This window comes from Macrotis lagotis, chromosome 3 (assembly GCF_037893015.1).
Source record: "Macrotis lagotis isolate mMagLag1 chromosome 3, bilby.v1.9.chrom.fasta, whole genome shotgun sequence".
Classification (NCBI taxonomy): domain Eukaryota; kingdom Metazoa; phylum Chordata; class Mammalia; order Peramelemorphia; family Peramelidae; genus Macrotis; species Macrotis lagotis.
The window spans coordinates 251228059-251246035 of NC_133660.1; the positions used below are offsets into that span (position 1 = coordinate 251228059).

Below are 17977 nucleotides of genomic sequence, written 5' to 3' on the forward strand. Positions count from 1 at the left end.
TTAATTCATCTCTACATTGAGAAAGGCCAATATCCAAGAGCTAAATTCTTCCTCAAAAGTCCCCTTATAATCAATTTTTATCTCCAATCATAATTTTTTCATTCTACTTTGTAATTGCTTGGACTTATGCTATCTCCTCTCCTTAGTGAAAAGAGCAGGGGGTCGAAAGGTAAGAGATTTTTAGTTGGGAGTCTGTAGGAAAGCCACATTGTTCATCTGGACCTCAGTTTCCCATTGGTGAAATAGGGATACTAATAATTGGTTACCCACTTCCTAGAGTTGCTATTTCTTTGGCCTATCAAGGATAGCCTTTCTATTATTAACCTGAATGAAGAGTAATGTCAAAATTATGATATTTTACCCCATCTTTTATTGCTCCTCAGAATGTCAATACTGGGGTTCAAATCTCCAGCTTCCCACTCTGGATTTTGAAGATGTTTTAACAAGTGATGAACATGCCTATAACTGGCTGTCCACTCTTAAGAAGATCGGCATCGTGCGGCTCACGGGAGCAGCTGCGCAACGGGGAGAAGTGGCCAAACTTGGCAAGAGAATTGGCTTCCTGTATCTTACATTTTATGGGTGAGTTATCCAAGGTTCCAGTTCAGCCAACACATATAGCATTTGCTCTACTCTGCATTAGAGCCTCTACTTCACTGGGATTGCTTCAGCTGTCAATACTCAGGCAGAAATTTCCACAACCTAGAGGAAGCCAGATAAAAGGAAAGCCACTAAAGAGGAGGCTTTGCAGTGACTGGAGAAAGGTTTAAAATTAGCTTAAAAGCCACAAGATGACAGCAGTAATTGGTAACTCAGTCTTGAGTGTAGAAAAAGATCAATTTTTCCTAGTACTGCTTCAAAATACTCATATTTCACCAGCATTGATATTCTCTCTCCACAAAGTTGTAATATAACAAAGCTTAATCTTGGGGAAGTAAAACCATTTAAAAATAAAGAAGAAGGAAAGGCTGAAATTTGTACAGCACTTTGAGGTTTGAAAAGGGCTTTAAGTCCTACATCTCACATGATCCTCTGACAACTCCAAGAGGCAGATACTATTAGACTTCCCATTTTACAGAGGAGAAAACTAAAACTCAGAGAGGTTAAGTTACTTGCCAGGGACAGTCCTCCTCGCTGAGTCTCAAATTCCTCATCCTTAGAAGGAGAGGGTTGAACCTTGATGACTTCCAAAGTCCCTTTGTCTTTAAATCTATGATCCAGAGCATTAAAAGTGGGGTTTGAATCCAGCTCTTTGCAAATAAAAAGATCATAAATCTAGAGATAAAACCATTTAATCCAATCTAGTCATTTGACAGATGAGGACATGAAGTCCAAGAGATGAAATGACATACCTCTGGCCATATAGATACTATCAAAGTCAAGGATTACATCTCAGGTACCCTGATTCCATAATTCATTGCCTTTTCCAAATTCCATCATTCCATTCACTTGAGTATACCATCACTGCCTAACAAGAATAAGATTGAGTTTGGTTTTTTGTTTTTTGGGGTTTTTTTGGTTTGTGCAAGGCATTGGGATTAAGTGGCTTGCCCAAGGCCACGCAGCTAGGTAATTATTAAGTGTCTGAGACTGGATTTGAACCCAGGTACTCCTGACTCCAAGGCCAGTGCTCTATCCACTACACAACCTAACCACCCCCTAAGTGAGTTTTAAGTGAAGGAAAAAAAAATATTTGTGCACCACACCAAAAAGCCAAAAAATATAATGTATTTGTTTTTTTGAGTCAAAAGATTGACTCAAAAGAGTACAAAAGGTTTTTCAATAAAGAAGGATGACATCTCAGAGAAAGAGCTGATGGAGTCTAAATGCAATTGGAAACATGCTTTTTTAAATTCTATGTTATTCTAGGGTTTTTTTTTAATTTTGGTCTATGTATTCTTTTACAATATGAGTTATATGGAAATATGTTTTGCATGACTATACATTTATGGTCTATATCAAATTGCTTGTCTTCTCAATGAGGGGGAGGAAAAGGAGGGAGAGAATTTGGAATTCAATTTTTTTAAAAAGTTGAAAATTATTTTACATGTAATTGAGGAGAACAAAATATGAAATAAAAAGTTAAAAGAAAAAGGATGACAAAGAGCAATTGAGCATTCTAATCTGCACATTAAACTTTCCATGAAATTGATGCCTTTAAGTCTAGGATCATATTTCTTTCAGTTATTTCATATTATTTAAGTTTTATACCTCACTCTCTTTCCAAAAGGGCTTGAGGCAGTTTAATGGTTCAAACAGTCCTAAAATAAAATGAGATATTTAAGTTCATGACAATTCAATTCAATAAATCTTTATTAAGGGTTTTTTTCTTTAACTTAATAATATTCCATTACATTTACATAACATAATTTGTTTTGCCATTCCCCAATAGCTTGGCATCCCCCTTAGTTTCCAGACTGGATTACCGCAAAAAGTTGCAAACTTGTGTGTGTGTGTGTGTATGAATGTGAATATATAAATGTCCTTATATACACATAGCTGGACACACATAAATATGGATCCTTTTCTTTGATCTTTTAAAAATACTGGTCTACTAATGATCTCACTAGATCAAAGGTAAAGGTTATGCAAAGTTCAGTGACTTTTTAGTCAGCTGTGCTTTTAAAAAATTATTTTAAGGTGTTACTGTACAAATATTAGATCAAAACAGCAGTAACTCAGAGATCAAAGCACTTGTCATTTGTTTTTAGATTTTTCAAGGCAATGGGGTTAAGTGGCTTGCCCAAGGCCACACAGCTAGGCAATTATTAAGTGAGGCCGGCTTTGAACTCAGTCTTCCTGACTCCAGGGCTGGTGCTCTGTCCACTGCACCACCTAGCTGCCCCCACTTGTCTTTTTTTTTAAGGTGGAGGGGTTTTTTTATGGTTTTGCGAGGCAAATGGGGTTAAGTGGCCAAAGCCACACAGCTAGGTAATTATTAAGTGTCTGGGACCGAATTTGAACCCAGGTCTTCCTGACTCCAAGGCCGGTGCTCTATCCACTGCGCCACCTAGCTGCCCCCATCCACTTGTTATTTTTAATGGCTGTATTTTCTCAAGCAATGTCATAAAATTATCAGCTCAATATCTAGATAACTAGATGAGACTGACATTAAGTCATTCTCCCAGTAAGGGAGAAATTAGAGCAGAGAGAAACCCATGTTTTCAAATCAGCCAATGAACATTTATTTGCAGGCATTTGCAAGTCACTTCATTTATGTGTATAAATAGTAGTGTCATAGACTGAGAGACAGAATCTAGTACAATTCCCTGATTTTCCAAATGAAGAAACTGAGACCCAGAGAAATTAAAATACAGAGTACCCTGGCAGTGCTCGCACTCTTCTTTTCTTTGAAAGTGGTGTTTTTCTTGGGGCAGCTAGGTGATGCAGTGGATAAAATACTGGCCCTGGAGCCTGAGTTCAAATCCAGCCTCAGATTCTTACTAGCTGTACAAGCCAGGGCAAGTCATTTAACCCTGCCCCCCAAAAAAGTATGTTTCTTGAGGCAGCTAGGTGACACAATTGTCTTCCCCCTCTCCTCCCCCCAAAATGTTGTAGTTTAGAGGAAAGAATATCATAGATCCTGGGTTCAGATCTCAACTCTACCATATATAATCCATATGAGTTTGCTCTAGTCATTTGTTTCCTTTTTTTTTTTCAGTTTCATTTGTGAAAACAGATTAACCAAGGTGACCTCAATGTTTCCTTCTAGTTAAAAAAACTAGGTTCTGCAATTCCAGGGAATATAGCTGATGAAAAAATAAGTTGAATAAATAGTATAATAATAATAAAAGTAATAATAATAATAATAATGGTGGTGCTGATGATAAAAATTACAACAGATCCCTAGAGTCATTTAGAACTGGAATGGGGAAGGGAAGGAAGGGAGAGAGAGAGGGAAAAGGAGAAATCATTTTCTCTCTTTTTGTAGAATTAGATTAAAACAAGACCTGAGATTTCAGAAAGTAGTTTTAAAAGGAGACATGACTTAACCAGAAGTGGAATGTTCTTAAGACATGATGCTTCTTTATACCCAACCATCTTCAATGAATATTCCAAAATTTTGAATGATGCATCCCAGAGTAAATTCCAAAGGAACCACATCCTCTGGCAGTTAAAAATTTCCTACCCTATAATCAGTCATCTAGTGGAAAAAAAATCACTGGACCAGGAATTAAAAGGACTCCTGAGTTCCAGCCCTTCAGCTTGGCCTGTCCCTTTGTTGCCAAGATATTTAGAATCCATCATTTCACCTGTGGGTCTCATTTTCTCATCTGTAAAAATGAGACAACTGGACTTGATGATTTCCAAGGTCCCTTTTTTCCAGCTCTTAAATTCTTATGTCTCAATCTTTTCCCAGACCTCTTCCTCACAAAACAAAACTATCCTTCATGGATATTATATTTCATTTTAAACTGAATTCTTGATGAACTTTGTTTTGCCATTACAGATAGTTCCCAATACCCAAACCACTTTTCAAAATATCTTCTCCAAGAAAATATTTTGATTTTTTATTAACAGAAAAGATAGATGTGTCCTTGAACTTTGGCCATATAATATTAAGGAGGACCATGTAACTGGTCAGTGTTTGTTCCCTCTCTGTGCTAACTTTTAATGGATAGCTTTTAGTGATTATATCTGATGGTTTGGGGGATCTATTTTCTTTACTCTATATCACCTCATCTTGATATCTCATGTTTCTTTTATTTTTTCATATTTGTCATTCCTTGTGGTCCACCAGTATTCCCTCACATTCACATGCCATCATTTGTTCAGCCATTCCCCAGTTATTGAACATAGATTTTACTCTGCGAGCAATGAAATGGTATGTCAGCCAATCAAATATGATTTTTCCCCCATCCAGTTTGATAGGTCTGAGGTAATGCCTCAAGGTTATTTTATTTTATTTTATTTTATTTTATTTTATTTTATTTTATTTTATTTTTGCAAGGCAAATGGGGTTAAGTGGCTTGCCCAAGGCCACACAGCTAGGTAATTATTAAGTGTCTGAGGTCAGATTTGAACCCAGGTACTCCTGACTCCAGGGCCAATGTTCTATCCACTGCACCACCTAGTCCTCCCCTTCAAGGTTATTTTAAAGCACCTCTCTCTGGTTTTTAGAGATTTGAAATATTTTAGAGTAATTAATGATAGTTAATATTTAGGGTCATATTTATTTAGGATCATCATAAGTTCTGGAAGAGACTTCATAGACTATCTAGTCTAACCCTTTTATTTTGCAGATAAGGAAACTGAAACAGTTAAGAAACTTCATCATTTGAAAAATGCTTGCTTGACATCATATCATGCTCTTTAGGAAGGACATGATGATCTTTATTGCTTAAAATTTTTACATCAAATATTCTAGGCCAATTACAAAGTCACTGTAATGAAAAATACTGATATGCCTTAACTGTACCATGGAAGGAACAATATATTACTGTAGCTAAACCTCAGATTAAAAATATGCAGAAAGTTTTGTATAAATTAAGTGCAGCAAGAAACAAATCCAAACCTGGGCAATAAATTCATTAATAAGAACACTGGAGACAGCCAATAAGTGTATGGAATTCAACCCCATCAACAGTTGTTACAAACAAAGAGCAAACTTCGGTTATTTCTTAACAAGACTCTTCATCTCGACAAAATATGCCAGCACTAAAAAGGAAAATTCCTTAATTTGTCTATGCCCACAGATCACAAAGAAATGGGATTTCTTCTTCCAAACATACTCTGTGCTACTATGTGCTTCTTTTTAGATGTTTCCTTCTTAAGGACATGGCAAGATGGATAATGGACAACCTTATTGCAAGAGAGAATGACTATTTCTTAGTTTCATTGTAGCTGGTGGAAAGGGTAAAGTAATGGGCCTGAAGTCAAGAAAATCTGAAGTAAAATTCTGCCTCAGAAATTTGCTAGCTATATGACTCTGAGAAAATAATTTAACTCATTTTTCTGTAAAATAAGGTTAAAGATAGACCCTATCTCCCAGAGTTGCTGTGAATGAAATGTTGATACAAATTACTTAGTACAGTGTCTGATGCATATGTAAATGGTAAATGTTGCTATTATTATTCACTTTCAGGACCCCTTTTTTTAGTAATTTTAATTCAGTTGCCAAAGGGAAAGATGAAGAAAACTGAGTTCAAAGACCATACACTGAAATTAATAAATCTAATTCTGTCATGTTATAGATGAAGAAGCTCATCAAAGAATAAAACCTGCCTCTATTCACCTCTCAGAATATTCCCAAACCTTCAAACCCTACTCTTACTACATCTGACCTTCCCTATCTTCACCATCAGTGAACTAATTCAACTCTACTCTGTCCTCTTCGCAAGTCCTTTGCCCTCTTATGCTATTAAAAATCTTGCCCCACCACCAAACCTCAGCCTTGTATTATTCCATTTACCCATTGCCTCAACTCCTTACTTACAAACAGCAAACCATGCTGGCTGGATCCACTACAGATTTATGTTACATAATCTCACCTGAGCCCTCATTGTGGCAAAACAATCCATTTTCATTCCTCTAATCAAGTCACCACCCCTCTTCACCAGAGCAGATTTTCCATCCTTCCTCAAACTTCTTAGGTTCTCCCTTTCCCGACTCTTTGCATGGAAAAATCTTATCTTCCATGGGGGAAAAAAGTCATTTGCCAAGAGCTCCTTCTTCTCTACCAATACTCAGATGCCTCCTGCCATCATCTCTCATCCCTTACCAATGTTATAAGAGGAAGTGACACTTTTTTCCTCCAGGGAGAAGATGGGGACCCACAAGTAGCAACAGAGAATGACTAATGTGTACATTAAATACAGACACTATCATTCATTTAAGAGATAAGCCTTTATTTATCATTATATCTCCCTCCTCACCCATAATTTTTAATATCTCTAGTAAAGTCCATTTCAAGCTCCACTTCTTTACAGAAGACTTCTCCTAATCACCCCAGCTATTAATACCTTCCCATACATGCACTAAAATTACTTTGCATTTATTGTGAGTGTGTATATTAATTATGAATGTATAGCCATGTTGCTTTCTCAAATAAAGTAAGATTCTCAAGGGCAGAAACTTTTCAGTTTTGTCTTCTATCCTTGGAGCTTAGCACAAAGATGAACACATAGTGAGCCCTTAACAAATGATTGTTGATTCATCAATTAATTGACAAAGTAGGTCACCACCTATCCAGTCTAACTATGGTCGGGAGTAGCTCTTCCTCTCTCAAAACCAGAAACAACTTTTAGAACAAGTTAGCAACAAGCAACCAGGGCATATGTGTCCTCAATGTCCTTTGTCCAATGGAATGCTTCTTACATTATCACCACATCTCATAGATATGAGCATGGGGCTCCCAGACTAAGACATCAGTACCTTTCCCACAGAGACAGAAGAGATTCCATCCCCATATTCATATCCCTTTCTTTCAAAATCAAGTTTCTTTGGGCAACTCACAAAATCTCCTCCTTTGTCTGAAAAAGCTTTAAACCAAAAGAGGAGGAAAAATAATTTCAAGTTTGACTAGTAAGTTGTCTTGTTCCAGATGAGGGAGCAAAAGTTAAGATGTATTTCTCTTCTAAAATGTTTACTCTGCAGCTGAATACATGCTACCTTGGCAAATGAAGAATTGCTCAGATTAGCAAGTACATTAAGTAGATGATAACAAAAATGTGTTTAAATGAATTATTGATTTGTACTACTAGAGAAAAGGGTGGATGAAGGAAGAATTCATACAGGCTGAGTCATTGAATTTGGGCTCAGTCCAATACGATTCAATTCAACGTGGTTCCTATTTACCTTTCCAAAATTGTTTCAAGAGTGCAGTCAAGTCCAACTGGCCTGCTAGCTATCTGCAGTACATAAAGTTCCATCTCTTTCTCTGCTTGGCACTTATCATTAATGGAGTGCATTTCCTCTTCACCTCTACCTCTTAGCACCACTAATCAGTGGAAAGCCTAGCTCAGGTGCCATCTCCGAATCAACGTCTTTCTTGATATACCCGACTCCACTTTTTAGTACTAGATGTCCCTAGAAATTAATTCGTATAATCTTGTATTTATTGAGCTCTAGAAAGATGATATTTTCCATGTATGATGCACGCTGCTACATGGAAGAAACTTTTTGTCTCTCAAACCCCAGTTCATAACACTATGCTGTTTATATAGTAGATGTTAATTAAATGTTTGGAGAACTGAAAAGGAAACAATATAAGGAGCTTACGTGAATGACACTGTACTATGACAGAAAATGAAAAACAGTACATCTATTTGTTTAGGGCATGGAACATTCTGTGCAAGGTGTCAGTCCTAGGAATATGTTATTAAAACAACTAAGAAAAATCAGGTGACAGCTAGGTGGCACAATAGATAGAGAACAGGCTCTGGGGTCAGAAGGACCTGAATTCAAACACAGCCTCAGATACTTGACACTTACTAGCTGTGTGACCCTAGGTAAGTCACTGAACACTCAATTGCCTCAAAAAAATTAAAAGTTACAGCAGAAAAATAATTTATAAAGAATCTTTATTGTTTATAATTGTAGTAGACAGCTTTATTAACTCAACCCATTCTTGTTGAGTACCACTGTCTTATGAATAGAAAAATGACAACTGCTCATATTTATTAGAAATATAACCTTGGACAAGTCATTTGACCTCTGCCTCAGTTTCCTTTACTGTAAAGTGAATATAATAATTAATAATTATTTAAAATAATTAAGATAATAATTATTATTATGAAGATAATCATAAACCTATTTCACAGAGTTGTTGGTGAGGATCAGATGAGAAAATATTTGTAAAAGCATATAGCACCTTGTGCTGAATAAGGTATCTAGTATTTAAATGCTTATTTTCTTCCCTCCTCCCCTTATTTAGTGCTTTAAGGTTGGCACTTTATATATTATTTCTTTGCTCTGCACAGTAACCCCTAGAGGTAGGTGTTATTATTATGCCCATTCTTCTTATGAGTAAACTGTCCAAGGCTCCATAGCTAGTGAATATCTGAAACGGGATCTGAATCTAGGTTTATTAGCTTCCAAGTCCAAGACCCTATCGGTCACAGAGAATTTACTATCAGGACCACTCAAGTATATGTAGTCCATCAAACAGAAAAGTCATAAAAGGAAGGAAAACTGGATTTGAGCATGATCCTACCACTAGCTCTTTGCTGAGAAACAACTCATCTCAAACCTTGCCATGTAATTTTTCCTATCCCTATGACCAAAAGAGTACTCAACTAACTCATGAGCTCTAGGAATTCATGCCTATCTCAGTCAGACACTATGAGATTCTTGCATGGAAACTATCAGAAAAATTCTAAAATATAACTGCCCTAGTCTGGTCATAAGTATGGGTTTCTTCTCCATAAGCCCCATCCACTGATAAAGGGAAAAGCAAAGGTACCCTTAAAATGTTCCTGGTGACAACTTTGCCAAAGAAAACATGCCAGTCCAGTGAAGAATTGGCAGTATTTGCAACAGCCTCTGTGGGCAGACCATGGAGGAAGGTAGATCCATGTAGGCTTCCCAACACTCCCCATATTCCTGCAAACATTTCTAAGAGCCTCCTCTAAGCCAGTCCCGTGGTGTTTCACACATTTGTTAATGTTATAGATCTGGGTTGTTTGTCTGAGCAAATATGATTATTTCTTGGCATCTGGTCCACTGGAAGCATACAAATGATTTCAAGTGTTACCACTGTGTGTTGGTTTTAGCCAAATAGTCAAAGAATGGCTACTGGTTTGTAGCACATTACACTCCTTGTTAAATAGAAAATACTACTGACTTTGAAAGAGCCACCAACTTGGAAATCCAGAGAACAGATTATCGGGATTAAGCAATAAGAGCTAACACTCATGGATCACTTTAATGTCTACAAAACCTGCAAGTCTGAAACTGATCCTACTAAGATTATTATCTCTATTTTACAGATAAAGAAAATAAAATGTGGAGAGACTACAAGGTCTGTAGTCATGTGAGTTCTTAGGATTAGAACTCACATCTTCTTGATTCCATGATGAATATTCTATCCATTACACCATCTAGGTGTAATAATACTTAGATAATAAGAAAAAAAATTTGCTCATTTTCTTATGATTCCTGGCCAAAATTATAGAAAACCATATAGCCTGCCCTCAATAACAATTACTTCTGGTATATAAATCAGTTTGATCTGCAAGAAAAACAGAAAAGAGCTCTTAAAGTTTAGAAACTTGTTGGAAAAGTCCCTTTTCAAATCTATGTTGGGGTATTTTAAAAGCCTAAATAGTATAGTAAATTGAGGTATAAATAGTAAAATATTGCAGTAAAGTAAAAACCTGTTGAAAAAAATCCCTTTTCAAATCTATGTTGGGGTATTTTAAAAGCCTAAATAGTATAGTAAATTGAGGTATAAATAGTAAAATATTGCAGTAAAGTAAAAACCTGTTGAAAAAATCCCTTTTCAAATCTATGTTGGGGTATTTAAAAGCCTAAATAGTATAGTAAATAATACAGTAAAATATTGTAGTAAAGTAAAAACCTTGTTGAAAAAGTCCCTCTTCAAATCTATGTTGAGGCATTTGAAAGTCTTTATTTGATAAATTTGTTATTATAGTAAATTGGGGGGAATATCTTAAAAAATGTATACCCCAAGGAAGGGTAGTTTCTTTCCCCCCCCAAGTCAAATCAAGTTTAGTTCTTTCTGGCTGTTGTGAGCCCCAGTTCAGATTATCAGCCAATAGCTCATCCCTTGGGGTCCCTTTGCAGCATTAGGTTTCTCTGTAATTAATATGGATGCCAACAAAACCATTCGAGCATGAGGTCACCTCATAAATGAAAGGAAAAATAATTTGTGAGTCTCATGCTCTTCCAGAAATCATTTATGGAAATTCATGAGAGACCCTGGTAAAAAACAGTCCTTCTGCACCACAATTCTCTGGACTTCATTGCCTTTCCTTCTTAGATTCAGTTCACTGGCTTCCACCCCAAATCTATTGCAGTCAAATGGCATAGGCCTTGTTTTTGACATGGTTTTCCCTTTACTCCTGGATAATGGATTCATCTTCTGCCAGGTGACTGATGGGTTCTAAGCTAAGTGCCCTCTCTAGGAAATTACATTGTACTTTTCTCAAACACTCAAAGAAAGTATAAAGAACAAATGTGAACAGCTATGAACATTTATAGAAATAAATATTATTGGATACCAAAAACCTTGTTTATTAGGCTCCTGTTTTCAATTTAAAAATAAAACTCCAGGAGTCATTCCTTATTCTAATCAGCTAAAAAATGCACATTAGACTTTAAAAATAACTCAACAAATGTCATTACCCTGGCCCAATTGGAAAAAATCTCTTCCTCAATTAATTTGACAGTATTTGTTACTCCCCCAATGCCTGTAATGCATTTACTTTAGCCTAGTTGAAGATATATACTAGTTTTCTCTATAACTGCAAAAACTATCTTATTTAATACCTTTGCTCCTAAGCACCCATGTACCTAGCAAAATGAAATGCCCACAGTAGGTTATCTAATTATCATTAGATAAACAAAGCAATGAACTCATACTGAATTCTTATGAATGATTTCATTTTTGAAATCTTAAAACACTTAGAAATGCTTGAAGGAATATGGGAAGTGTTAGGAAATCTATATGGATCTACCTTCCTCCATGGCCTGCCTACAGAGGATGTTTCAAATACCGCCAATTCTTCACTGGATTGGCATGTTTTCTTTGACAAAGATCTCACCAGGAACATTTTAAGAGCGTCTTTGCTTTTCCTTTATCAGTGGATGGGGCTTATGGAAAAGACATCCGTGCTTAAATTTAAATCTTTTTAAATCTCCTTATTTTGTTTTGATGTTAACAAGTTGATTTATTGCTATTTCAATGAAAATTCCCTAAATGCAATGGCTAGACTAGTTTGTTTTTGTCTAGTTGGTGTTTAAAAAATGCTTCACTAATTTTGTATAATGAAAAGTCATAGGATGATAAAAAAAAATAGTCAAGGATGGCAGAATTCAAAAGGACCTCAGTAGACATCTAGTTCAGTACAAATAAGGAATCTGAGCTTGCAGGAATTTGAGAAACCTGTGCCTGAGCACAGCAATAATGAGCATCAGAAGAGAGATTTGAACCCGGAGTCCCCAAGGACACCAAATTCATCATTCTGATTGAACTGAATTTCTAGTGTTAAAATGATTCTTTAGTTTTTGAAGGTTTGCTAGAGATCTATGGTTTCACCAGTAAAGATAACTCTACCAATGAAATTCATTTCAACCCCATCTCTGCAGTCTCTCATATCAGACAGATGCCTAGATTACTCAAAAGGGGTTTTTTTTTCCATATTGAGAATGCCACAGGGACAGCTAGATGATGCAATGGATATAGCACCGGCCCTGGACTCAGAAGTACCTAAATTCAAATCCAGCCTCAGAACTTAATAATAAACTGACTGTGTGACCTTGGGCAAGTCACTTAGCCCCATTGTCTTCAAATGAATGAATGAATAAACAAATAAATAAATAAAAAAGGAGAATGCCAGAAAACTTTTTTTTTAATTTAAGGAAGGAATGTCAGATAAAAATTAAAGGTTTTGTTCATAATTTGTTGTAAGCTTCAAGATATCCATGCACCCCAAAAAATGTTATAGAAATGCATTTTCATTAAAGTTTTCATAAATCCTTGTGAGAACTAGAAAAATGATTTTTAAAATATAACTGCTGAAGTCACTCTATAAATAATTATTAGCATCAAGTCATTTTGGCAAATATTTAGTGCCTTGAAAGAAGTTTTATGTGGTTATTCAGTCATTTTTCAGTTGTGTCCAATTCTCTGTGATCCCATTTCAGTTTTCTTGGCAGTGATACTGGAGTAGTTGAGAGCAGGTGTGTGCTGGTAAATGTTTAACAACCAGCTCTTTTAAAAAAAAGTATGCCTTATACATTTATAAGTTTAATCTTCAATTAGCATTTCCTTCATCATTTTCTTAAGATTAAACAATGAACAAAGCAATAAATCAAATCCTGATTTGTAGTTAATTCATTTCTGAGTGAAAATGATCAAGTCTTTGAGCCATCTCCATTTCTACTTAAGAGGTGAATACACAACTGGTAGAGCTCTAGTTGGTGCATCAAAAGATGTAAATCTGGACCTAGATCTTTCTGTTATTCGTTGTGAGGCCATGGGCAAGTTACAAACTCTCCAAGCCTTACTTTTCTCTTTGTTTTTTAAGATTTTTTTCAAGGCAATGGGTTTAAGTGGCTTGCCCAAGGCCACACAGCTAGGTAATTATTAAGTGTCTGAGGTCGGATTTGAACCCAGGTACTCCTGACTCCAAGGCCGGTGCTCTACTCACTGCACCACCTAGCCGCCCCAAGCCTTACTTTTCTCATGTAAAATAAGGGAATGGAATGCTTCCCATAGAGTCAACTCAGTTCAATTAAAGAAACATTTTTTAAGTGTCACAGAGTACCTAATGCTGGCTACAAAAGCAGAATAAACTATCCTTTCTCTCAAATACCTTGCAGTCTCTGGGGGTGATGATGAGGTAGGGAACCTGTAAATAGAGAAGTAGACACAAAATATATAGAATATATAGAATATAGAATATAAATATATAGAATATATAGAAATATATTAGAAATGTATAGAATATACAGAATATAGAATATAAATACAAAATAGAATATACATATATAGAATATAAATACAAAATAGAATACACATATATAGAATATAAATACAAAATAGAATATACATATGTAGAATATAAATACAAAATAGAATATACATATATAGAATATAAATACAAACATATAAATAAACATAAAATAATTTGGGTTTTATGGTAAGGGAGCTCTAACAAATGGGGAGGACCACAGGTGGCAGTCAAGATCAGCCTTAAAGGATCTCAGATAACAGAACACCCAGGCTGAGGATCAACCTATATAAGGATGAAAAGGGTTGGAATGCTGTGGAAAGGAAAATAGCCAATGAGTCTTTTATTATATTGACCCTCTAACTTTATCGTCTTTTCCCAGATTTTTTCTGAAATACTTATATAAATACATATATGCATGTATACCTGTGTGCATATCTGTACATATGTGGTACACACGTTTCTGTGTGTATACATATAGAGAGAGGTAAAGACATTTGAATATATGTGTTCTTTCAAAGTCAAGGTTGATTAGTACACAAATTAATTTCATTTATTCCTGCAAATTTCTTGAAGATTTAAAATTTGCAAGAATAATGGGTATAGAAAACAAGTGTCCATCACCCTGGAATGGTTCAGTCCCACCTTGGAGAAAGAAGACATCACAAGATCCTGTACTATAAAATACATTGTGACCAGAACTGATTAGTCCCATATTCAGTTCTGTATTGGTTCTTTCAGTCTGGTTCATCCTATGCCATGTCTCAGTTAATGTAGGACAGGGAGGAATATTTACTCATCACCTGCCAGTTAGCAAGAAAGAACACTGTCAAAGCCTAGGTCACAGGACAGATTTGAACCCTAGGAGATCCAGTTAACTTCAAAAAGGAAAAAAAAATTCTCCTTTTTGGAAACATATGGCTCCCTGAACTCTAGCCAGATGTCTCTCAAATGATTCCCCTTGATCCAGGAAGGGAACCAGGTAAAAAAGTGGATAGAAATGAATCAAGGCAAAACCATCACTATTTGGGGGAAGGAGAGTGAAAATCAATTTAAAACACATGTCCCATGGACAAGTCAGTAGTATTGTCTTTATGGAGTAGAGATGCCACATTCTACATCTTGGTGAAATATGCCTCTTTTTTCCTGCTCCTTTTTAAATTTCCTAAATCTTGATTGTGCAAAGATTATCTATGTGGACAAAAGGGTAGATTTTACTTCTTTATTAGGTATAGAGTGCATCAAAATACATGAATGCCAATAAGAACATATAATAGTTGGCTCCAGTAGCTACAATCAAATGGATTGTTTGATTCAGACTTGAAATGTTTTGCAATAAGCTATAAATACTTCTGCTCCTTTCACTGTCAGCTTTTCAAATCATGACCCTATGCTGCCTGTTGCCTCTCAAAGCTTTGCTAGCTATTCCATCTTAAATTTAAATGAGAGAAACAGAGAAATAAAGAAATTCATTCCTAGTGACCAGGGCAGGGACGAAACTGAATTTTTATTCAATAAGATATTCTCAACTGATAGGAGAGTTGTGATTTTGCTATATTTTAAAGAAAAGACACTGCCATAATTTATATTCTTCTTATAAGGTGTTTTTTAATTCCTTAGCATAGAGATCTATCTCTACTTAATAATAAATTCTCCCTCTAACTGAAGAGCTGAAGGAAGCATGTAATATTTATTGACTATAACATAACAACATAGGTAAAATTATGACATGATATAATATATAATACAATAATGTAATGTAACACAATTTAGTATGATATGGAATATAATCTAAATAATAATTTATTCCTCTGATATGAGATAACTCCCAACTTTAAGAAATTTACATTTTAGTAGGGGAAATAAGACATATACACATAATAGGCCCTTAATATGAACTCCTTGAGGGTAGAACTTGTTTCATTCTTTGCATTTGAATCATCAGTAACTGACAGAGTGACTGGCATATAGTAGGCGCTTATTAAACAGATGCTTCATAAATGCCTTTTGGCTCACTGGCATATTTATTTTTAAAATAATAATAATTACCTATATGAGTGAAATAATGCTGCAAGAGTTCAGTTATAATAGAGAACATTTTAAGTTGAAATGCTCAATGAAATGTTTGAGCTAAAAACAAAACTAAAAACCATAACATATATGTAAGATAGAGTAAGCATGGTTGAATGATAATTTATCGAACAAGTATCTAGGGGTATTAGTGGACCCACAAGCTCACTCATGTGATAGATAAACAAACAGAAAAATAGTAGCCCAAGAAAAATAAAAGAAAGCTGTCAGGTCAATGATTCTGTATGTTGACCTGCATTCTGCCATAGCCATGCCCTAACAAGATTTAGCTTGGGCGCCACATTTTAGGGAGCATGTTGCTCAATTGGAAAGAACTCAAAGGAGAATTACCTAATGATGAAGGTCCTAGAGATCATGCCTTATAAAGAACAGTTACGGGGAATGAAAATATTTAGCCTGAAAATGAGCAGTCTAAGCTAGGACATAGCAGTTGTCATTAACTTTGTACAAAGCTGTCATGTAGAAAAGAGATTCTATTCTTTGGGCTTGGCTTTCTTAGCTATGTGTCCCTAGTGCTTTGTCCAGAGAATACATGCTTATTGGAGAGGACTGGAGAGACCTATTTAAAAAAAAAAAAACTATTGAGACTTTAGACAGACTTGGAAATGCCAAGGCTAGAGGTCAGTTTCCATATGCATATCTATACATATGTGCATAAAATCAAGAAATAACACCAAAATATTCATACAACAGCTGGAGTAAATTATAGGATAGGATTGCTCATGAGCATCAAAACGTCATAAAGAAATTACCTCACATCAATCAAACTAAAGACTGAACATGAGCCCCAATAAGAAAAGGGATCTTCTCTGGAACCCCGTGGCTATAGGTACATTCCAGCAAGCCCACATCCCCAACCGATGATAAAGTTTGTTGGATAAAAAGCATTTGTGCTTTGCCTCTTTACAAGGAGTGGGAATAGGAGAAACCCTTCTGCCAGGAGCTGAATGGAGCAGAACAGGACCACAGGGATTCCCTTTCCAGTCATCAACATCATCCACCACTCCAAGGTCTATTCTGAAAAGACCCAGAAGCCTCTGGGTATTGAGTTCATACTTTCACGTTTTGTCTGTCTGACTTGGCAGCAGCCTCTGCAAACATGTGTTTCTCTTATTTTACAGACACACTTGGCAAGTACAAGACAAAATCGATGCGAATAATGTGGCTTACACAACTGGAAAGCTAAGTTTTCACACAGATTATCCGGCACTACATCATCCACCTGGGGTAAGGTGAGCCTGATCACTTTTTCCACAAAACAGGCCAGGGAACTGGATTTTTCCAATCTTTTTGAAGCCAAATGATTATTGGTTCATTGTGTGTGTATATATATGTGTGTGAGAAACACACACACACATATATATATACATATACAACTCTCATTACAGACAATAGACACACTAGTGAAATTTGTACATATACCTCTCAATTATAGCCAATGTACACAATACTGAAACAAGCATTAATGTATGATATAGACACATATATGCATGTAATATATATATATACATATATGCACATCAGTGAAAACTTGTCACTTATCAAGGAAGGTTTCTAAGGTTGCTATAGAAATGGTGGATCTCCAAAGTCTCTTTCAATTGTGAAATTCTGAGTCTATGGCACAAGTGTCATTGAATTATATCTGAGTATAGAGTCTATATATGTATACATAATATACATATTGTAAACAATAGAGAAATGTGCGTGTGTGTGTACGTTTTTGTACATATATTTATCTGTGTGTATGAACCCCCCCTTGAATATATTCTATTAGATGTTAAATTATCACTTCTCAAAAAATGTCAAAAGAATGTAGCTATAGATATGGATTAAACTATACAATATCTTCAGGATTACCTTTTCATTCTGAGGTTCTAATTTTGTGTGTGTGTGTGTGTGTGTGTGTGTGTGTGTGTGTGTGCATTACATGTAGGTCAGGAATTCTTAAATTAGCAGCTGTGAACCTTTTCAAATATATTTTGATAGCTTAACCTCAATATAATTGGTTCCCTCTTCAACTTTTATATTTGATTTTATGCATTTAGAAAAATTATGCTGAGGAGGAAAAGTCCAGAGGTTTTGCCATGATGTAACAAAGATTAAGAAATCTAATCTAAATTTATTCTTACAGACAAGTGAGACAGCTTTGAAAATAATATGTTGAATTTATGCATATATATATATATACATACACATACACCAGAGTTGCAGACTCACATACAAGTCTTTTGTGTATAGAAATGTTTATT

The 17977-nt window shown here is 35.6% G+C and overlaps 1 protein-coding gene across 1 annotated transcript in view; it reads left to right on the forward strand.

The window, feature by feature from the left end:
- The window catches only part of LOC141518408 (gamma-butyrobetaine dioxygenase-like), an 85692-nt gene that overhangs the window by 45756 nt on the left and 21959 nt on the right, over positions 1-17977 (forward strand). The window contains exons 5-6 of the mRNA XM_074230402.1: positions 384-582; positions 16850-16955. Coding sequence (XP_074086503.1) covers positions 384-582; positions 16850-16955 — 305 coding nt within the window. The remainder of the gene's footprint in view (positions 1-383; positions 583-16849; positions 16956-17977) is intronic.